This window comes from Gorilla gorilla, chromosome 8, assembly GCF_029281585.2.
Source record: "Gorilla gorilla gorilla isolate KB3781 chromosome 8, NHGRI_mGorGor1-v2.1_pri, whole genome shotgun sequence".
Lineage (NCBI taxonomy): Eukaryota > Metazoa > Chordata > Mammalia > Primates > Hominidae > Gorilla > Gorilla gorilla.
Genome location: NC_073232.2, coordinates 104,177,937 through 104,202,044, shown reverse-complemented (window position 1 = coordinate 104,202,044; position 24,108 = coordinate 104,177,937). Strand labels below are relative to the sequence as shown.

The window sequence follows — 24,108 nt, the reverse complement described above, 5'->3', positions numbered from 1 at the left end:
TGCTAATGCTTGATAAACTACTGCTCTGTATATTCAATAAGCAGTGCCCTAACTGTCGAATAAATTTCAGGAATTAATCTTATTGGATTTTTCAAGTGGCATTACTTTTTGCCTATAAGGATTTTATAAGTTAGGGACAAGTTACTTAAATGATTTTTAACAAGTGAGTTAGAACAGGTAATTAAAAGTGGAAAAAAAAATTGCAAAGTAGTTATTTGATTATTATTTCCTTTCAAAAAGGATCAATGTTTTAATTTCAAGTTCTTATAGTAATATTGCAAATTGAGGATTAGGATCATATCACAGTGGAAGAGAGGCTCAGGCACTGCCATCAAATAATTAGACTTGACAAATAATGCCATTTTAGCATTTGAATACTAGATTTTTAGAGTCCACAGAGTCCTACAATACTCAAGGGCTACAATAAAGCCTCTTTCATGCCTACTGTTACTTTCTACTCAGTATGCTTTAAGGCACCAGATATTCTAATGATTAAATTAGTCAAACAGGTCAAGTGCTTAAATTATAATTGGCCCATACGGATCATTTAATAAATATTAGCTATTATTATAATTGATGAGAGGGCCAAAAGCAATCTAAAACATGCCTAGCTTGCATTCCTAAGACTGTCCAACATAATGCTTTGCCCTCAAAAATGCAACTAGTTCTTATCTGATTACCACCAAAATAAATGAGAACAAGTGATCTCTTACCTGTGGCAAATGTAACAAGATCTGTCTTTGTGAACTGGACACCCAGTACCTCCTCCAATTCCATATACATATTGATTGCTTTTGGAAGAGTTTTCAGCAAAATAAATGCCAGCTCCAAACATACCACCTATGTACGCATGCCTTTCATCAAAGCCTTTGTGGATAATTGCATTCACAAAAGGAGACCCTGAAACACATATAGATGGGTAACAATAATTTAAAATTTATCTTAGAATAAAAAGTAAAAAACTAGTTTCTTAGAAACTGAATTCTTAAATATATAGCCCAACCATAATAAAGCCAAAACAAAAAAGGGTAACAAGTTAACTGTCAGCCAGCTATTTTAGAATAAAGAACTGCTAACATCAACTAACGTTTCTAACAGAGTGCTGGTTTATGTGCTAAAATAAGGACACAGATTGAACTAGAAAAACAGATTACTTGAAATATCAATGTAAGAGTTACCAAATGCCAGACTGCAAATCCATAAAAATCTAAAACCAAGAGGCTCATAATTCACTTTAGATAGCAAAGCTAAATGCAATTAGGTCTTAGAATGATGCCTATGCCTGTGTGCTTTTTTGAAGATATCAAGTGGCCCAAGTAGACTTTCACATTCTTTTTTTTTTTAAATTTTTTTGAGATGTAGTCTCGCTCTGTGGCCCAGGCTGGAGTGCAGTGGCATGATCTTGGCTCACTGCAACCTCTGCCTCCCGGGTTCAAGCAATTCTCCTGTCTCAGCCTCCTGAGTAGCTGGGACTATAGGTGCACACCACCACGCCTGGCTAACTTTTGTATTTTTAGTAGAGACAGGGTTTCAACATATTGGTCAGGCTGGTCTCAAACTCCTGACCTCAGGTGATCCACTCACCTTGGCCTCGCAAAGTGTTGGGATTACAGGCGTGAGCCACCGCACCCGGCCCAACTTTCACATTCTTATCCTCTTTCTTATACCTCTTCTCTTCTATCCTTCCACTTCTGCCTTTCATCAATTACGATACAAGATTCTATCTGCAAATGTGGTGCTTTCCCTCACCCCCTGCACATTGACTTCTCTCTCCTCTTTCCTTGGGAGTGGAGTAGAGTGGGGGATGGAAAAAGTCAAAAAACCACAGCTAATTCATTTATCAAGATCACATTCCCTTTCCACAGACAGACAGGAAAATATACTGAATTCTACTTTACAGAAATACAGATGAATAGAATCATTTTTTGAATTAACTTGGGAAAACCAAAATTATTTATATTACAAATTAGAAAAACCATATTATAACCATCACATTAACAGATAAATAAATATGCTCTGTGCCAAGAGATTATCATGATAATTATTTAGGGTTTTGGAATAAGGAGTGCAACATATTTAGATTCTGCACATGAATCCATTCTGTTACAGCCATTCTCCCAGGGTATTATGAAATTTACTGTGTTTTAGAGAACTTTACAGGTCTCTAAAATTTTTCTGCAATCAAGGACAAATGAAGAAACAGACTGGAACTACTATGGGTAATGTACTTGAAGGCCTCATAAATACTACATTAATATGTTTAACTTTGCTAAAATTTGAAAGACTAATCAACACCTGCCAGCTTATAATACAAAAAAAGTAGAAAATTCCAAGAAGAATAAGTAATTGTGCTTTCAATTCAATTCTGTGGTTTCAATTCTGTGGTTTCAATTCTACAGTCATCAGAAACCTCTACAGGTTCAATAACAATGGTTCTTTTCAAATTGTGTGGGTTTGATACTTAGAATCAAAATCAGAATAGGATGTACACCTTCTTCTGAGGTGATTCCCAGGTCTTATTTTTAATTCAATCAACTAGTTAAAAGGAAAACACAAAATTTCCTAGAGTGACCATAAGCAAAATTTACTATTTAAAGAAAAAAGGAAAAGATAGTCAACACTCTCATTTCTATTTTTTATTGTGGTAATCTTATTTAAAAACAATCCATTATAAAATACACAAATTCAAAAGAAGTTGAAAATATAAATGTGAAAGTTACAGAAATAGGTTTATCTTAAAATACTGACATAAAGAATATACAGGCTTATTATTATTTCATATCTGAACAAAAAAACTATCCTAACGTGGAAGACAGTGGTAGAGTCGGTGGGGAGGAATCTTACCATGAAATAGCATTCGTTCATTGGCATGGTTGTGGTTTTCTTCAGAAACTTCTTTTCTCCGGTGAGTGTATCTTTCCCATAGTTTCTTGTTACAAACCTTCTGAATCTATAAAAAATAAACCAGAAAAATCAAATCTTTAGGAATTACTTACTGACTTCTTCATCTAAACCAAACATGGGACATACATTTAGCTAGAAGGTAGGCAAAACTGTACTCTGAAATATAAAATGTGTTATTTTAATCAACTAAAAATACTTTGTCCCAACCATAAAATTGGAAGTATAGCTACATTTTGGAGATTAAAAAAATTCAAAGAAAAAAAGGCCATATGTGAAGGTCAGGAATACTGTTAATTTATCAAAACACTTCCATTCTCATTAACTTAAAACTATTACAAAAACACCTCCAAATCAGACATGCCGAGTTTTTTCTGTATAAAGTACTAGAAAGAGAAGAGTATCCTTTTTCCCCAGTGCATTTGTCCGAGTTCCATATTAATCTGTTTTAAATTAAGAATATTTGAAATAGTGTCCCCCACCCCTCAACACATACACAATTACTCCCTCGACCTTCTGATTCAGAAAATTTTTGTCCGCAAAAGATTTTAAGGTGGATATCAGTCTCATTAGGAGTATTTCTAGGAACAAAATTCACAATACTAGTGTTGTTTCTTAGCTGTGTTTAAAGGTGCTACAGCCCCCTGCTGGTTCCTAGAGCACACCTGGAAGTGGATGGTTTTAGTCTTGGCTCAAATAATGCAAAATATTGCCACAGATGTAATCAAGGTCCATAACTGTCACAAATAGATCTCATTTATGCATTAAACAACAACAACAACAAAAAAAAAAACCCGTTTCATCACTGAAAAAATTTTTATTACACAACGCATGAAAATACCTTTATTAGAGGAAGAAAACTGTATCTTTCTCAAATCCAACTACTTTAGAAATCAAACACACAATCTCTCTCCTGCTCTCACTCCTAACAACACTCCACATTTTGTTAATGCTTGTAGACAAAGTGGACTTGACTGAAATGTACCTGTAGTAGGCATGTATTTGTCTGATTACATATTATACTCATAGTATGTTATGAAACAGTAATACAATACAGCTGAAAGATTTGATACTGTTCAGAGTTTAGCATTTGTGTATTAGAAAGGCATTTGTCACATTTTAATTCTGTCTTATTTTTACAATTATTAGGAACATACTGCATCAATGTCGTTAATACGAATTCATTATGCATCAAGTATGGTGTGCAGTTTTGATTACTATAGTTCAAGAAAAACATAATGTTGAAAAAGTTCCTAAGAAGAGTAACTGAAATCAGTAAGACAGCAGTCACTAAATGACTCAAAACATTTTTAAAATATATTTTTTTGGAAAAGATGAAGAGAGTACTATTAAAATTTATAAAAAGATAATATATTTGGGGACTTTCAGAAACCTGTAGTCAATCAGGATAAAAAAATAAACGTTGTATGACTATAAAGATGGTATCCGCCACAAAAAAAATTCAGCTTTGTTACAATAGAGTACTTTAACAGTACTTTATATAAAGGATTGAACCTATAGTATTTAGCATTACCCCAAGATAAAGCATAACCCATAAACTTGAATATGTTCAACAAGAATTGAATTATTAACCTTTATTAAAAATAGCACAGGGATTTGGAGAATATTAACCTTCCAAGGGTATCCTCTTTCCCAAAATAGTCGCTGATGCCAAGTCAAGGACTTACCAGGCTAGACAGATTAGATTCTTATGAAAGTTACTTATGGCTTCAGGCTTTGAAAACGATGGTCTCAGAAAACTTTACTTTCACTAATTTATTACCTTGAGAATATTGTATCTGTTGAAGATTCCACCTGCATGACCTCCATCTCTGTGCTCTCGAACTGTACTTTGCATCTGTCAGAAAAATGGTTTGAAATATATGTGCATTAGCATTTGTGTATTTTCTGATTTGGGGAACATGGTTCTTGACTCGTCTGATTCTATTTTTGAGAATACAAAACAGGTTTTAATATTTTTGTTATTCAAAGAATATGAGGGCTGGGCATGGTGCCCCACTTTGGGAGGCCGAGGCAGGTGGACTGCCTGAGCTCAGGAGTTTGAGACCAGCCTGGGCAACATGGCGAAACCCCAACTCTACTAAAAAAAAAACAAAAACAAAAACAAACACAAAAACAAAGAATATGAGTCTTATAAATTCATGAGTAATATTTTCTAGAGACAGTTATTAGATAATCAGCTTGAAAACAGAATTTATAGGTGAAAATTATATAATGCAAACTAAAGGAAGAAAAAGAAGCAAGAGGATACAAAGTGAACTAAATATATACGGCGAACCTACTATTGAAGTTATATGAACATACCTCTTCCTCCACAGACTGAAACTCTTTATCATCAGGAGACAGATCTATAAGAATTGTTCCACTACCAGAGGTGTTCAAAGTTAAATATGGGTTAAGACCTATGAAACAAAATTTGAAGGTAGAAAAATAAATTGCCAATAAACAATGAACATCAAAACCAAAAATAACCACCTAATTTTTCTGATTCTTACTACCAATTTTTTTTTAAACTTTTTTTTTTGTTTTGAGACAGAGTTTCACTCTTGTTGCCCAGGCTAGGCTGGTGTGATCTTGGCTCACCACAACCTCCGCCTCCTGGGTTCAAGCGATTCTCCTGCCTTAGCATCCCGAATAGCTGAGATTACAGGCATTCGCTACCACGACTGGCTAATTTTGTATTTTTAGTAAAGACGGAGTTTCTCCATGTTGGTCAGGCTGGTCTCGAACTCCCGACCTCAGGCGATCCACCGGCCTTAGCCTCCCAAAGTGCTGGGATTACAGGTGTGAGCCACTGCACCCGGCCGCTTACTATCAATTTTAAAAACATTTCATAGTGTGATAATTTAGATATTTAGAAAGGATGAAAGTACAGAGTTCCTATGTACCCTTCACCCACTTTCCCCTAATGTTACCATTTTATATAACCATAGCACATTTGTCAAAACTTATTAACTAAATTATAGATGTCATTTTTTCACTAGTTTTCCCCACTTATGTCCTTTTTTTTGTTCTAGGATCAAAACCAGTACATATACCACATTGCATTTAGACTATTACTTTTTGACCTGACAAGTATAAGGGGTTTTATGGAAATATTTCAGAAAAATCTTTCTCTTATCTCCTATTCTTAATGACTTTGTAACACATTCTCTTCTTCAAATTACTTTCTTTACTAACTACGCAGTCCTTTCAACATTTAATCTCTTTCTTCTTTGTAAATATGAGGAAGAATTATGACATAAACTTGTATAGCCTCAGGTAATTTTAAATCACCCTAGAATGAGAAATCCAGTTTACCACCTATTGAATGTATATTCTGTCCCATAATAGATTGTTTACCTCAGCAATGAATTTGTGTGTTTTCCAAATGTCAATGATCAAGATAATCATATCTATTTTTGTATCTTATTCTTATAAAAGCTTTTTAAATGGAATTTTAAACAGAATTTTCTAATTCCTTTGGTGTATTTGTAGCACAACTCTCTCCTTTAATCTCTACAACAATATCTCCAACACTGCTGTTTTCCCATGTAGGGGCCAAATCCTTTACTGCTGGGTTAGTGCATGGAAGTTTGTCTCTGGAGATGAAGAGCACTATTCTGGTTCAAAGCTATGGTCTGAAGAACAGGACTACTACCAACATGCCAATGCTAATAAACACTTACAGAAGTGGCTGAACTGCAATAATCTTTAAGGATTATGAAGAGCATATGGAGAGTATTTTACAGAATAAAGACTGTGACAAATGCTTGACTGAGGCATCTGCAACATATACAAGATGATATTTATCAATACTGAAAGATCAGTATGGTACTAGTCATCTATTGACTTGATGCACTGAATGATAGGTAAGGCTGTTAAGTCAGCATGATAGATTGTTAGAAGATCATCACAGGCAGCTACCAGTTCCACTTTGCAAATCAGGTGTAAGTACAGAATCCCTGTTGGTTGACTAACATCAGGTTGGGGGAAAAAAAGAATATTGGCTTTGAATGAACATAAAGAAGATGGTAACTTTATGTAGGAAAGTAACCCTGATATGCTAGATCAGACACAGCATTTTGTCTCATGACGTTTCTTCTTCATATAGGAATGAATGTTCCTATCCAAGTGGAGCTGGATGTATCAGAGTGACTACAGGACCAGAGGTGGCATGGAAGTACCTCTGCCATTTGGAGGCAATGTATCCATTTCTGTCATTGAGCCTTTCAGCTTTTCAGTGCAGTCCTAATAGCTATGATATGTTTAATACACAAATACCGCCTGCTTTCCTTTTCTACTCTGCCTCTTTCCTAGAAGACTCTTGTTATCCTGGTACTCCAACATAATTGTTATCATACCAGATCAGTATTATTCCAGTAGAGTTACAACGATGGTCTACAACTGAGGGTTCTAGTTTCTCATTTTTAGTGCTAATTATATTGTATACTAGTATTTCGGGAAATCATGGACTTTCCCTCCTCTTTATCTTACAAAAATTTGTCCTCTATACTAGAAACAGCCAAGAGCATATTGCATTTTAAATATCTTATCCTAGTCCCTATCAGGCAGTAAAATACATCTACCTTTAATTGAGCTTATTCTAAAATACCAGTTTAAAGTATTCCTTAGCTTGAATCATCTACATTTTTAGAGGTGCTCTTATTTCTTCAGAGGTGGACCCCATCCTGGCTAGCATACATTCTTCCCTGAAAATACCTTCATTTTTACTGATGGAGGTTTCTCTTTAACCCTAGGTGTACAGCCAGGACGTTCAATTATTGGATATTTTTGACCCCAAGATAAATCACTCCCTCAGTTGAACAATAAAGTTAAATGTGGTTTTGACACTTAAAACAATTCACCTTTTTATTTTTTTATTTTTATTTTTTGAGACGGAGTCTCGCTCTGTCGACCAGACTGGACTGCAGTGGCGTGATCTCAACTCACTGCAAGTTCCGCCTCCCAGGTTCACGCCATTCTCCTGCCTCAGCCTCCCGAGTAACTGGGACTACAGGTGCCCGCCACCAAGCCTGGCTAATTTTTTTTGCATTTTTAGTACAGATGGGGTTTCACCATGTTAGCCAGGATGGTCTCAATCTCCTGACCTCGTGATCTGCCCGCCTCGGCCTCCCAAAGTGCTGGGATTACAGACATGAGCCACTGAGCCTAGCCAAAACAATTAACCTTTTAATTTTTTTATATTATTTATTTATTTTTTTTTTGAGATGGAGTCTCGCTCTGTCGCCCAGGCTGGAGTGCAGTGGTGTGATCTCCACTCACTGCAAGCTCTGTCTCCCGGGTTCACGCCATTCTCCTGCCTCGGCCTCCTGAATAGCTGGGACTACAGGTGCCCGCCACCACGCCTGGCTAATTTTTTGTATTTTTAGTAGAGATGGGGTTTCACCATGTTAGCCAGGATGGTCTGGATCTCCTGACCTCGTGATCCACCTGCATCGGCCTCCCAAAGTGCTGGAATTACAGGCGTGAGCCACCGCGTTTGGCCACAATTCACCTTTTTATACCCAGACCTGGTATAAAGTGTTAACATCTGCTGAATAAATGCAATTTGCATTTTCCTTAAGCACCAACATTAAGGAGAAATAAAAATATTATTCAACTTTGTTTTGTTCAATTTCCTCAGTTGCAACATTATTGCTTTCCAGTATTTTCATCCCAAGCGCTTAAAATTTTATCTATGTAAGAGATCTACTATAGTACTTTAAGGGTTAGCCTGAACACTTAGTTATTATCTATTATATTACCATAAGAAATGTGATACCTAAGTTTCAGACCTTTAAAATAATACAATTTAAGAGCTAGAATAACTTCAGAAAATAATCTCAAACTAACTTCCTTATTTTCAGGAGCTAAAACAATTCCCAAATTTCTGAATGGTCCAGAAATTTTACTTAGGTTCACATCGTTAACAACAGCAGCTCAGTAAGTTTAAGTCAGTAGCACAGCTAAGACTTAATCCCAGTTTCCTGAATCCTAAATTAGTATTCTTCCTATTAAACAGATTCTCTTATACATATTTTTAAATTATAACTTAGTACACTGAGGGTTGCCTTTATGCAAACTGTTAAACTGACAACAGCAATTATTAAAATAAAATACCTTGTTGTCCGGAGATAAGTCTCTCAACTCCTTTAATTAGTTTGTGCCTATGTCCATAAGCATTGATTCCAATCTCCTTCAGCTCCTTGTGCCCCATCTCAACTAATACATCCAAAGTGATCTTACAAAAGAGGAGGAAACTACTTAGAATGCTTACTTATTTGGTGGACATTCATATATTGGTGTTTTCATAATATGTAAGATTCACACATTTATTCCAGATTATTTTAAACATTTCTAAAAATATTATTTCCATTTAGCATAAGAACCTGAGCAGAACTAAAATGCAAAACAAAAAGGCACTTTCAAATTAACCACATTCAGGTATTCTATTTTATCTTTTCCATAATACTTTTCTACCATCACTCTACATCCAACCCTATTTATATAATGTCTTTCAATGGTTCCTGCTGAGTCTGGACTACGCCAACTGGTACTTCTGCATCACTGTTCAAAGTAACCCTTTTACCTTTAATACAGTAATACACTATGGCTTCATGAAATTGAAACCATTCTTTAAAATCCTGTTTTACTTACACACGTTCCATGAAGCATTCCCTGATGAGCCTAGCTCACAGTAATCTTTTCCTTCTTCAAATTTCTGTTTTTTTATTTTTGAGATGGAGTTTCACTCTCGTTGCCAAGGCTGGAGTGCAAAAGTGCAATCTCAGCTCACTGCAACCTCTGCCTCCCAGGTTCAAGCGATTCTCCTGCCTCAGCCTCCTGAGTAGCTGGGATTACAGGTGCCCGCCACCACGCCCAGCTAATTTTTTGTATTTTTAGTAGGGAAGGGTTTCACTATATTGGCCAGGCTGGTCTTGAACTCCTGACCTCAGGTGATCCACCCACCTCAGCCTCCCAAAGTGCTGGGATTACAGGCATGAGCCACCGTGCCGGCTCCCTTCTACAAATTTCTAAAATCTATGCTAAAACTTGAATTTTCATATGTTCTTTTTTTTTTTTTTGAGACAGTCTTGCTCTGTTGCCGAGGCTGGAGTGCAGTGGTGTGATCTTGGCTCACTGCAACCTCTGCTTCCCGGGTTCAAGCAATTCTTTGCCTCAGCCTCCCGAGTAGGTGGGATTATAGGTGCCTGCCACCATGCCTGGCTAATTTTTTTGTATTTTTAGTAGAGACGGGGGTTTCACCATCTTGGCCAGGATGGTCTTGAACTCCTGACCTCAAGTGATCCACCCACCTCGGCCTCCCAAAGTGCTGGGATTACAGGCGTGAGCCACTGCACCCGGCCATATGTTCTTATTCTAATTCCATAACTACACTGAAAGTCCCTTAGAGTGCAAATCTACAGTAACATTATTTTCTGAACAACAACAAAAATCAGTAAATGTATTCTGACAGGGTACTTTAAACTGAGACTGCTTAGAAAAGCCCAGATATGGCTGGCATATTCATATACCTTCCCATAGCAGCTAGAAAAGTGTCAGGCTTGAGAGAGAACTGAATAGACAGTGCTCAAGGATAACTTACTTCAAGAACTGAATAAGCTAAACTTTCCATTCAAGAAAGCTACTTTACCATTACTACTCGAGTCAACTGTGTGCTAATAAACTAAATGGAAGTTTCAAGGTCAAGCCAAATTAGAAGGCTGACTGATGTCATTTCTTAAAAAACATTCTCCCCCAATAGCTTACATGGTTCAGCTCATTTCAAGTACGTTCCAAATTTTCCTTGAGTTTCCATAAAACACTAATCCAAACAATATGATTTATCTACTCACCTGTTCTCTCTCAAATATATCCATTAGGTGCTCAAGTCCAAGATTCCTTACGAATTGAGTTATGCTAAAATCTACTCCTGGAACTGGGAAATAAAAAAATCCAAAACAAATGGAATTTCACATCAGAATAATGTATTTCATCACTATAACAATAAAGTCTTGTAATGTTACTATATATGAAGAAAATAATATTAATAGCCACTTAGGATATAATACTGAACAAGAGAAAGCTATAAAATTTCAACATTAGAAAAAAGCTAATCAATGGGGCAGTCTCAGTACTCTCATTTTTATTTTAAACTTTGTTTTTAATTGCATCTATATTTTTAAAACCAGTTTTCCTATCTTTCAGGATGTAAGCTACTTCACAAAAAAGTTTATGAAAACAAGCTCCACACTGTTGCATAAGGTGGGATGAATTTTAACAGAAAAGGTTTACATCTAAAGAGCAGATTAAGGGCGGGGGGCGGTGGCTCATGCCTATAATCCCAGCACTTTGGGAGGCCGAGGCGGGTGGATCACCTGAGGTCAGGAGTTCAAGACCAGTCTGGCCAAAATGGTGAAATCCCATCTCTACTAAAACTACAAAAATTAGCCGGGCATGGTGGTGGGTGCCTGCAATTTCAGCTACTTGGGAGGCTGAGGCAGGAGCATTGCTTAAATCCTTGAGGCAGAGGTTGCAGTGAGCCGAGATCGCGCCACTGCACTCCAGTCTGGGCGACAAAAGCAAAACGCCATCTCAAAAATAAATAAATAAATAGAAGGTTAGTAGCACAAGACTCTTCAACTGTCAACTTGGAAGGAAGAAAGCAATACAAGGTTAAACCTTTTTAAGGCTATGTTAACTAATTTGATACTAATACCCTGTATTTAAGGTTAAAAATGACTTTTTAGCATCCCAAATGACAAATACGGGGCTACAATACCAGTTATAAAGTTATTTTTGTAGAACGTCTCACCCTCCTTTTTCTCCAAACTGGAAGCACCCTCTGTTCCACTTGAACTAACTACTGAAGACAGTTCTGAAAAACTCCCAGATAAGTTGTCAAGACTGCTGGCTGCAGAAAGGCTTGATGGGCTAGATGGACCTGAAGAGAGAGCATCTGCAGTGGCTCCTGGGCTTCTCACACCATTGAGCACTTGAGGCTTGTAACAAGAGGGCAGAGCAGATGGGGGCATGGCTGCTGTCAGAAGAGCGCTGACATCATCCGCCTAGGGTACGTGTCAGAGACAACATCTGCCATAAGCAAGTTTTAAAATGCTATTATACCTAATAAAATATATTTAAAAATATGAGAAAATCCAGCAATTTGTGCCAGGACTATCACAATGGAGGATTATTCATTTTAAAAAGTGAAGCAAACAGGTTAATACAGGTCAAACATCCCAAATCTGAAAATTTTAAAATGTTGACGTGAAGCTCAAAGGAAATGTTTATTGGAGCATTTTGGATTTCAGATTTTGGGATCGGGGATGCTCAACAGTAAGTATAATACTTGAGTATAATATTTCAAAATCTGAAAAAAAAATCCAAAAGCCGAAAACACATCTGGTTCTAAGCATTTCCGATAAGGGATATTCAACCTGTATCCAGCTAAACTGTTATTAAAATATAAGACATAACTGAGAACATCTCTTCCAAAACACATATTGTCAAAATATAATTTAAATATGGCAAAGCATGAACAAAACCCTAATTCTGATATTGTGACTGAGAAGCACAACGAATTACAGAAATATCAATTTTAAAAGGTAAGAGATTTTAGTCCTATTGTAGTTACTCTGAAAGAAGTAATTCAACCTACACAGAACTTTAGCAAACTGAATTGTCTGTATTTCCTGGAAAATATTCAGCAACGTATTTGTTCCTTAAAACTGAAAGTTTTTTGGAGAGTAGGTGGGTAGAAAAGATAATCATTTTAATCAAATCTGCTAGAATGGGGCCGGGTGCAGTAGCTTATGCCTGTAATCCCAGCACTTTGGGAGGCCGAGGTGGGTGGATCACTTGAGGTCAGGAGTTTGAGGCCAGCCTGGCCAATATGGTGAAACCCCATTTCTACTGAAAATACAAAAATTATTAGCCGGGTGTGGTGGCGCATGCCTGTAATTCCAGCTACTCGGGAGGCTGAGGCAGCAGAATCATTTGAACCTGGGAGGTGGAGGTTGCAGTGAGCCCAGATTGTGCCACTGCACTACAGTCTGGGTGACAGAGTGAGACTTCTGTCTCAAAAAAATAATAATAAATAAAAATTTAAAAAAATCTGCTAGAATGGAAAAAAGTCCTCACATTTATTGGTACATTAATTTGTTTAATTTGTAATATGTACTCTTCTTTCACAACGTTCAACTAATATTCAGCAAGGAATAAATCAGTACTTGTTTCATAGTCATTTGTTCTGACTATTCCAGTCATCACCTTTCTCTTCCCCCAGTCTATGCATTCCCATTGCACTCACAGTTTGTAAATGACGTTTATAATAATAGTACCATTTATTGAGTGCTTTTTATGTACCTGATACCATGCCAAAGACTTTAAGTAAATTACCCCATTTAATTCTCATACTAACCAGATATATTTTACCTCTATGTATAGATGAGGTAACTAAGGTTTAGAGGTTAGGCAGTTCATAAGATTGTACAACTTAAATCGTGCAGCTGGAATTCTAGGCCCAGTCTGTCTGACTCTAAAGCCCCTGTATGTTCTCTACAGCATTTTGCTTCATTGTAACTTAATTGTATCTGGTCAACTAACATATGGGTGGAATGAATTCCAAATGTTCACTTTTAAGGTAACTTGGAACTAGAAAGATATTTCCCTGAAGAGATAATGTTGTAAATATGGCTGGGTTGTTAGCTGACTGAGAAAAATCTACTTAAGCACCAATGCAGCTGAACTACCTCAGTTTCTTATTGTAATGTGGAACAATGGAATCTTTCTCAGTAGAAAGCAGTCTGCAGAAAAGATTCCCCTTCCTTCTCATCTCAAAAAGAATTCCTTCCTCCTTTCTTCCCACTGCTCTAGTCAATGTCCTCAGTGGTAGAGGCAAGAGAGGCATCTGCTTCAGTGCCCAAAGCAGAGGTGGAAGGTTCAGTGGAAGCTCCTACACCTGCTCCATGCTCCGGAGAGAGGGGAAGGAAAACAGGACCTCCACAGGAAAGTGGATAATAGGCTTGTTTCATGAACAGTTAAGGTAGGGTGAGCAACAAGAACTCTGGGATGAGGCAGTGTGGGAGGAAAAGGAATCTCTACTGGCAGCAGGCTTTGTGGCTGCACCTTGGGGGCAATGTTCCCAGTTGGGGCCGTGTGTAAGACCCATGGTCTGTACCATCTGCGCTGTATGCACTATAAGTAACAGCATTCTCTGAGGGCCTGGGTCTGTTTAGTTTCCTAACTAACGTAAGCAGTTATATCATGTACTTCTTTTTCGTATTTCCAAAATACTCAGTATATAATAACTGATTGATAATTCTATTCTACAGAAGGATAATTATATCACTTTATAATTCTATTATATTTTAATACTAAAGAAATCTTACATTAAAATCAGGCTAAAACCCAGATTTTGCCATTCACATTGACTATAAAGACATTTTGTAATAACATCAAGTGAATTTTAACAAGTCAGAAAAGCACTGAGATTTTTCAAAAAGCCCATCACTTACTGAAACTAAATCTAAAGGTGTTTGTCCTTCCTGATTTTTAAGAGTCGGGTCAGCTCCATGGGCTAGCAACAAAGCACAAAGCTGTGTTCGTCCCTTTTGGGCTGCTTCGTGCAAAGGTGTAAAAGCCCATTTGTCCGTGGCATTGACACATGCATTATACTTTATTAGTAGAGCTGCTACATCTACATGCTGTAAAAGAAAATACCCGTTACAGTCTGAAATATTATTTTGTCACACTTTACTTTCTTAAAAAGAAACTAGTTATGTACCTACTTCCACATTTTCAAACTTACTCTGGAAATGAAAAGAAAAACTCCTTCTCCCCAACATCACAACTTATGGGTAGCTGATTAAAAATTACAGTGGACATTTCAATAACTTGAGAAACTATCTAGAAAAGAGTTAAGAATTCTATTTAGGCAGGGCGCGGTGGCTCACGCCTGTAATCCCAGCACTTTGGGAGGCCAAGGCGGGTGGATCACGAGGTCAGGAGATCGAGACCATCTTGGCTAACACGGTGAAACCCCGTCTCTACTAAAAATACAAAAAATTAGCCGGGCGTGGTGGCGGGCGCCTGTAGTCCCAGCTACTTGGGAGGCTGAGGCAGGAGAATGGCGTGAACCCAGGAGGCGGAGCTTGCAGTGAGCCGAGATCGTGCCACTGCACTCCACCCTGGGCGACAGAGCGAGACTCTGTCTCAAAAAAAAAAAAAAAGAATTCTATTTAGCAGGAAACTAGACTAATATGACTTCAATAATTTCTAATTTATTCAAATGTTATAACTACTAAATGTCAATTTATAAAGCAGCAATCTTCCTCAATTATTCAAACTATACCATTGAAGATGGTCAATTTTGAATGTAACATTGGACTATGAAAAGTCAGGAACAACGCATCTGAATCTGTACAGATTCCATCTACCCTGCTGGTGCCCCAGTGGATTTTCTGGGTACCAACAAATAAACACAATCACCAACATCTCACTGAAAATAAGAGACAGGTGTTAAGGCAGATAATAAAACAAACAACAATACGCCGCATATCACACAGCAAGCTTAGAACAGATTCAGAACCGAAATTTGGAAGTTATTTAACTTCTTTAGCTCTCCCACTTACTTCTCTGTAAAATGAGAACATCAAACTACATTCCATTTGAGCTGCAATACTGACTTTCACTTTAAAATTCCACAAATTTTTAAAGGTAACACGGAAGAACTTACCCCGTAAGATGCTGCATTATGTAAAGGAATAAGTCCTCCTTTGTCTTGGGCATTCACATCAGCTCCGTGTTGTAACAAATACTCTGCAACTTCTAAATTATTATAACCAGCTAATTTAGAAAAGAAGTAAAATTACTTTACTTGTTTTTTCTTTTTTAGTCGTATGTCATAATACTTCCACTTGTTAACATAAAAAAGTCATTACATGTATACATATATATGTATTTATAAGGCATAGACATTACTGAAAACATAAAAAAAGAGATTTTGTATAAATCTGAAATAGCTCATTGGACTCTATTAACAATTTACCTTCTGGAAAACATTTCCCCCTTGCCTCAAGTTGGAAGCTTTTTGTGTTATCAATTAGCTTTGTAGATTCCCAAAATTATATTGACTGATTTGCTTGTATCTTTCCTATGAAAACCTTCCTACCAAAGTCTCTGCCTTCATGGGTGTTACATACCACTTCTTGAATTCAGGTACATGGGTCTCAGAGGCTGCAAGTCAAAGGTCTGCACAATCACATACAAGTCAAACCAGAGTGGGTCTCAGAGTCCTCTTCCCCAGAAGGCCACAAGAGCATGCTTTTTTGCTAGAGAGAACTCAGAGGTACACATCTCTGCAAGTCTAGTAGAGGAACTTAGGTGCTGTTAAAGCCATGAAATAAAACTTATTTCTATTATAGTTTTTACCCTTTTGCTAATGGATTTAAAGCAAAAGAATTTAAAAAGATCAAGTAAAGAAGAATACAATTATAAAACTACCATAAAATATTACATTAATCTAAAAGTCTTTCTAGGTCTCAAGGTATGGTATTTAACACTGCAGAAGTGGACAGAAATATTTTATGCATACAAATTATTTGTGACTTACAAAGACAACTTGGACACAGTAATGTTAAGTGTTCTAGATAGGCTACGAGAAAGATATAAAAGCTAACATAAATATGCACAGCACAACTTCCAATCAGAGGTCAAGTCATATTTTGTCTTGCATGGACTAGAAACTCCCGATAGCCAGTGGAAGTAAAGCTTTTTCTCACCATGTTAGCATTTGTGGCTTATCACTTCCAAAATACTTGAAAGACACATAGAGTAATTGGTTTCTTTGGACAGTGAGGTCTCAACTTACATGGAGTGAGAATTTAAAGGTAAAAATCATGTATAACACCAAGTTATAATACAAGACTGAAATGAACATCATACATTTCCATCTCCCACATTACACGAAATGGCAGAAATTTTGCATTATTTTTTCTTGCTTTTTATACCATGTTTAAATCATGTATATTTAGACAAACTTGTATGAGTCCACTGTGTCTATGACGGAACTCCACTGAGGTATTAGCTATAGCTCAGTGATTTTAATGATTTCCTAACATCTGTAATGCAGCTGAAAAAGCTGTACTGAAACCACAATATATTGTATATTTGCACTGAAAACAAAGGTACACGGTGCCAGTTTTATGAGTGAAACCTTAAAACAAATGTCACAAAATGAATTGTACCCTGCAAAATTCTTATGTTGAAGCCCTAACCCCAGTACCCTAGAATATGACTCTATTTGGAGACAGAGCCTTTAAAGAGCTAAAAAAGTTAAAATGAGCCCATTAGGGTGGGCTCTAATCTAATTTGACTGGTTTCCTTAAAAGTAGAGACTAGGACATATAGAAAGAGACACCATGTTCCATGGGAGGACACACTGAGAAGGTAGACAGCTGCAAGCCAAGAGGGGGTTTCAGAAGAAACCAACTCTGCCAACACCTTGAACTTGGACTCCTAGCCTCCAGAACTGTGAGAAAACAAATTTCTGTTGTTTAAGCCACCTGGTCTTTGGTATTTTGTTATGAGAACTCTCACAAACCAAAACAACAGATAACTTTGGTGAGAGGCTTATGTAACTTCTGAGAGTTTTGAGATTTTTTTTTTTTTCCTGCTTGTGCTTAGCAGCTACCAACAGGAAAAATAGAAAGCTTTAGCTTCCTATAAGGAAGGCTGGCTCAAGTAGGCATATTTTTCAAAACTTGTTTACCAAAGGTGATACCAATAAAATGATGACCTGGAATAATGATTCCCAAAGCACATGGGGACTGGCAGAGCCTACTTCAATTGTTCTTACTGAATGTAACATACTAGTAATAAAGTGAACTCGAACTCAGCTAATAGCTTCAAGTACGGTTGTCCTGTACAAATATACTAAAGAGTATAATGGTGGCATTAGAAGATACTTGATTTGAATTTTTATTTATTTTTTTTATTTTTTGAGACAGGGTCTCACTTTGTTTCTGGAGTACAGTGGCACAATCAAGGCTCATTGCATCTGTGACCTCCTGGGCTCAATCTTCCCACCTCAGCCTCCTGAATAGCTGGGACTACAGGTGCACACCACCACTCCTGGCTAATTTTTGTAATTTTTTATAGAGGTGTGGTTTTGCCATGTTGCCCAGGCTGCTCTCAAACTCCTGGGCTCAAGCAATCCTCCTGCCTTGGCCTCATAAAGTGTTGGGGTTACAAGAGTGAGCCACCGTGCTTGGCCTGATTTGAATTTTTAAAGTTTAGTTACAGAAAATATTTTACCTGGGTAAAATGAATCTCAGATATTACCAGCCTAAATCTGTGAAACTTCATTCACTTACCTGCTAAATGTAAAGGTGTTGAATGTCTGCCTTGGGTATCACGGCAATTTACATTATCAGGAGAAGACAACTTCTTCACTCTGGCTAAACAACCCTTCTTGGCAGCATCTAGCAAAGCTGCATCTCCCCTAAGCAGATCTTGAATATCTGTATCTCCATCTTTAACAAGATCCAAAGGAGTATTTCCATCCCTGTTTTTTTTTGTAGGGTCTGCACCATGCTAGGCATGTGAAAAGCAGAAAAAAAGGGGGAAATGGCTTAAATGTGCCTTTGGTCAATGAGAAAATAGTCAGTGTAACTATACCAAAGAAAAACTAAATTTATATTGAGACTCTACCTTGAAGGTTAACATCACTGTTAACTAATGTTTATACACAGAATTATTACAAAAAGAATACAGAGGCAGTTAAATATTACTGGATTTTTCTAATGCATTAATGTAGTCAAAATTTTAAACTACATTCAAAATAAAGTCATATTTCATTAAAAATTAACTTTCATGTTATACTATTTTTACTTTTCATGAACATTTAAATAAAGTATAAATCTCTGTATTCTTGTTATTGTAAAATATCCACTGGTATCTGTACTGAACCAGTATCATCCATTTTATCAATGCTAAATAAATCTGGCTTGTAAGTAAATAATTCATCAAATATTTTTATATTTGATGAATATAAAAGTACCAAAGAGAAAAACTAAAAATAATAAGAGAACTATCACATGATAGTTGGCTCTAGACAAAAATAACTCTAGGTGCTAGTAAACATACTTGTGGATTAAAATATAAAATGTTTATGATATTTATTCTAAAATCTAGGTACAGAATTAGGTAACATTGCTTCCCATCGCTTACTAGTTTAAGTTTATACTAGAATTATTTAGAAAACCATAAACATATGCTATGTAATTCATACTGTTTACAGTTAAGTATTTAAATATACCTGGAGCAGAAGTTTGCAAATTTCATATTTTCCTTTTGCTGCTGCTTCATGTAAAGGTGTAAATTTCCATAAATCAGCTACATTAACTACTGCTCCATGTTTAACAAGAAGTTCTGCAACTTCATAATGTCCATAAGAACATGCATTGTGCAAAGGTACAAGGCCTCTGAAAAGTAATAAATGAACAATAATGCCACAGAAGAACATGTTTTAATTTAAATAATTACATATAACTGATGAAAGATAATTCTTGAGCTACATAAGGAATTATACTGATTATACTTTGTAGAACCTAAATCTATTTAAGGCAGAAATAAGTTCTTTTTTGGTGAGTCAGGGGAGAACATTTAAAAAATGTTTTAAATGCAGAGACTATAACATTCATCCATATATGCAACATCTAGAATTGTATATTTTTAATAAAAAATAACTTCAAGATAAACTGGAAGAATTAAAAAACCCTCCATGAAAACTGAAAAATTTACTACATTAAAAGTCAATATCACACTAATGTTATAATCTCCTTGACCATTATAAAATTCCCAGGCATTATGCCAATAAAGTCTTTATATGAATGCTAACCATATAACATCTTAATTGAAATTAAGAAGCTCTATTTAATATTTAGGCCAATGTTAGGAAACAGGCTTTCTTGAAAAATAAAACATATCATATTTCCAGGTTTTCCTAAAAAGGTCAAGTAAAAGTAAGGAAGAGAGTCCATAACAATCATTGGCATTTACCCTTTATCTTTAGCATGCACATCAGCTCCATGCTGTAGCAGATATTCCACCACGGACACTCTGTTATACCCAGCTGCAAAATGAAGTGGTGTAGACTGACGCCCTTCAATGTCTCTGCAGTTGACACTCTGAACAGTACACAGTTTCTGAAGGACAAAACACAACATACATGATACTACATCTACATATTGTTATTTCTTGTTTCAAGTCATTTAGTAGGAATTTTCAAAGTGTCTGACTTATTTTCTTGTCTCATTAAATCAGTATTCTCAGAAACTATTTAGTATTCTTATTTCACCTTGTCATTTACTGGGAATCCCTCTGGTCCTCTCATCCATGCCTTTTTTTTTGTCTTATTATTTTTTTGAGACAGAGTCTCGCTCTCTTACCCAGGCTGGGGTGCAGTGGCGCAATCTCAGTTCACTGCAACCTCTGTTTCCTGGGTTCAAGCAATTCTCCTGCCTCAGCATCCCGAGCAGCAGGGACTACAGGCACATGCCAGCACACCTGGCTAATTTTTATATTTTTAGTAGAGGTGGGGTTTCACCATGTTGGCCAGGATGGTCTCGAACTCCTGGCCTCAAGGGATCCTCCCACCTTGGCCTTCCAAATGCTAGGATTACAAGTGTGAGCCACCGTGCCTGGTCTCACGTATGCCTTTATATTCTACTTTTTCTAACGCTCAAGGGTAAATTTTATCATTACCGCTACTATATATATATACAGGTAAACTAAGTGCCAATCATCAGCAAGTGTAACTTGCATTTTGTGGCAAATATACATAGAGGTACATGAGATTACGGAAGTACCAGCATTACCAAGGAGCTTATTAAGAATTCAGAATCTCAGATCTCTATCTACTGAGTCAGAATTTGCCCTTTAACAAGATCCCTAGGTAATACGGAAACACATTAAAGTTTGAAAAGTACTCCTTTAGAGCAGTGGTTCTCAAACTTTAATGTGCATTGGGTCCAACCCTCAAATTTTCAGTGTAACTGGTGTGGAGCCTAAAAATCTCCACTTCTAACAAGTTCTTGGGTGATGCTGATGCTGGTGGTTCAGTAACCATACCACTCCATATGGAATGAAATAACTAATAGAATGCTGATGGTTACGCTGAACGCGGTGGCTCATGCCTGTAATCACAGCACTTTGGGAGGCTGAGGCAGGCAGATCACTTGAGGTCAGGAGTTTGAGACCAGCCTGGCCAACATGGCAAAACCCTGTCTCTACTACTTGGGAGGGTGAAGCAGGAGAATCGCTTGAACCTGGGAGGCAGAGGTTGCAGTGAGTTGAGATCGTGCCATCACACTCCAGCGTGGGTGACCAACCCAGACTCCATCTCCAAAAAAGAAAAAAAGGAAAAATAAATGCTGATGGTTTATACAGTCCTGGGGAGAATTAAGAAAACAAGTCAATTTTCTGTGCTTTTTGGTTCAGAGGAGGAAGTGTAGTTATGAAAAGTATGAAAGTTTGGGGAAGAAAAGCAACATAGATAATAAATCAGAGTGCTTAAAGAGTCAAAAGAATATATCTATCTTAGGCCGGGCACGGTGGCTCACGCCTGTAATCCCAGCACTTTGGGAGGCCAGGCGGGTGGATCACCTGAGGTCAGGAGTTCGAGACCAGCCTGGCCAACATGGTGAAACCGTCTCTACTAAAAATACAAAAAATTATCTGGGCGTGGTGGCGGGCGCCTGTAACGCCAGCTACTCAGGAGGCTGAGGCAAGAGAATTGCTTGAACCCGGGAGGTGGAGGTTGCTGTGAGCCGAGATCGTGCAATTGCGCTCCAGCCTGGGCAACAAGAGTGAAACTCCATCTCAAACAAACAAACAAACAAAAAGAATATATCCATATTAGTAAAAACTCTTTCCCCCTTTTTACTATCCTACTCCCAAAACAGGGATAGCCTAAGCTCAATAAAATAAAGGAGCCTACTATCAGTGGGTTTACCTCAAGGGGTTTAATCATCATCCTGGTAAAAAGCTATTCTGTGCTTCCCAAATAAGATCTGGCTAGATATACAGATTCAGGGCCCCATTCAAGAGATGGTATTTCAGTGGGTCTCAAGTCAGGTTCCTAGAAATGACTATTTTTAACATGTGTACCAGGTGCTGCTTGGTTTGGCAGTTATCACAGGCCATTCTACTCTTTACCTGTCAGTTTAATTTTGTCCACTCTGAGATAGGTTTTCTAATAGCATGTGTCGAATAAAGTATCCAGCCTGGTGGATTATCAGTGAACAAACACAACTGAGCACAATAGTTAAGTGTTCATTAGGTAATACGCAGATGTTCTTGTCCCAGTGATTCGTACAGAGCCATCTGTCTGGAGGTAGATAAGAAGAATGGCTGATGGAGATAAATGTCCATCAAGTGATTTTAAAAGCAGAGGGGAGGGAAGAAAGCCTGATGCCTAGCACAGGTTTTCCTGAATCCAATGGCATTACTGTGTTCCCTAAGTCCATTTCCTGCCCCCCAACTTCATTTCCTCTTTATCTATCCCCTCCTCTAGACTCCCTCTATCTTTATAAAAACAAAGTTTAGTCTTTAACATGTTTACTATAGTTTTATGTTCTTTAATATATGTAAGAGAATGAGCATTTACAATTCTGTATCTCTCCCTGCCCACAAACAGCAAAAAAAAAAAAAAAAAAAAAAAAAATCAGCTAATTGCTTTCAACTTAATTTTCATGTCTCCTGAAAAAAAAAAATCAGTTCACAACCTTTTAACTGAAGTAATTTGTATTTCCACAAGTCAGTAGTAATAGAAACAAAATCCTCCTTTCAATATCCTACTAGCCTCCTACTTAAGGGAATGAGAATAACGAGGATCAAAATAAAAACATGTCAAATAATAAAACTGCATGATAGTTGCATTTTTCTGTGAGAAATGAATTTAGAAAACAAATCTGAAGTTATCTGAGATGTCTATACTGTCTCAGCCTTCCAAGTACCTGGGATTACAGGTGCATGCCACTACGCCCAGCTAATTTTTGTGTCTTTAGTAGAGACGGGGTTTCGCCATGTTGGCCAGGTGGTCTGAAACTCCTAACCTCAGGTGATCCACCCGCCTCAGCCTCACAAAGTGCTGGGATTACCGACAGGCGTGAGCCACTGGGCCCAGTTTTACATACATATTTCTACAGCAAGAGTCAAAACAGTAAGAAGGGTTACTCTGGGGAAGACTCTTGTCGGAGAAACAGGTAAAAGCTGAAGTTGCAAGCCCTGGGAAAGAGAAGTGGCAACATTGTATTTATTATTATACTAAGCCCTGGATCCCTAGAGGTAGATGGGGCAAAGAAATGAAGAAATCAGAAGAAATCTGTCGAAGTAATACACTGTTTTTCCCCTTTCTTGTTTTATGTGTCATACGTAAACAGTAATACAAAATAATTTGATAAACTTTATTCTGTTAAAGGGACAAATGAATAGGTTCTTCAAGCAAAACCCATTTGGTATTACCCGAATTTGTTTATATTTGTGAATGTAATATTCACTGGGATGCAGGTGAAAGTGAAGTCTTTTACTTAAAGCTACTCATTTGTAGAGAACAATTAAGATTGTATTATTGACCTTTTAAGGCAAGGCCCATACAAATAAACCAGGCTCTTCATTATAACAGTACAGATTAAATAACAATGTCAAAATAAAAACCCAAAGTTAACAGAAACGTAACACTGTATCTTACTTTTACAGTTTCGACATCTCCAGCCTTTGCAGCTTCCAGCAATTGTCTGTCTGCCTCTGAATTACCTAATGAGATACCCTCTAAAAAAGAGAGAGAGAGAGAGGAGTGACTAACCTCTATTTGGAAGATGGAACCCAGCTTTATGGAAGGCATCTCATCAGAAAGCAAAGTTCTTTTACAATTTGGTAGATTATGTATGAGATCTCCATGGTAGTAAGGGGGTGAGGGTTGGGGAGTGAAAAATAAGATTCTCTTAAAACTCTTTGAAATACAACACATATAAGCAAAATATGTAAATGTGTATAATGATTATAAAATGTGATGTAAGCAATATAAAGGAACATAAAGGAGATGACTAAAGATGGCCTGCTCTATAAGCAAGCCATTGGAATGGTGCAAAAGTATTAAATTAAGAGAGCAAACAGAAATCTAACTGTGGTTCTGTCATT

At 37.1% G+C, this 24,108-nt stretch overlaps 1 protein-coding gene across 1 annotated transcript in view; it reads right to left on the bottom strand.

The window, feature by feature from the left end:
- TNKS2 (tankyrase 2) overlaps positions 1-24,108 on the bottom strand; it is a 65,344-nt gene that overhangs the window by 4,904 nt on the left and 36,332 nt on the right. Inside the window, exons 13-25 of the mRNA XM_004049789.5 lie at positions 23,660-23,739; positions 19,969-20,114; positions 19,226-19,391; positions 18,282-18,501; positions 15,644-15,753; positions 14,424-14,612; positions 11,720-11,972; positions 10,761-10,843; positions 9,025-9,145; positions 5,227-5,324; positions 4,685-4,759; positions 2,845-2,950; positions 714-900 (exon numbers count right to left, since the gene is read on the bottom strand). Of these exons, the coding sequence (XP_004049837.1) occupies positions 714-900; positions 2,845-2,950; positions 4,685-4,759; positions 5,227-5,324; positions 9,025-9,145; positions 10,761-10,843; positions 11,720-11,972; positions 14,424-14,612; positions 15,644-15,753; positions 18,282-18,501; positions 19,226-19,391; positions 19,969-20,114; positions 23,660-23,739 (1,834 nt within the window). The remainder of the gene's footprint in view (positions 1-713; positions 901-2,844; positions 2,951-4,684; positions 4,760-5,226; positions 5,325-9,024; positions 9,146-10,760; positions 10,844-11,719; positions 11,973-14,423; positions 14,613-15,643; positions 15,754-18,281; positions 18,502-19,225; positions 19,392-19,968; positions 20,115-23,659; positions 23,740-24,108) is intronic.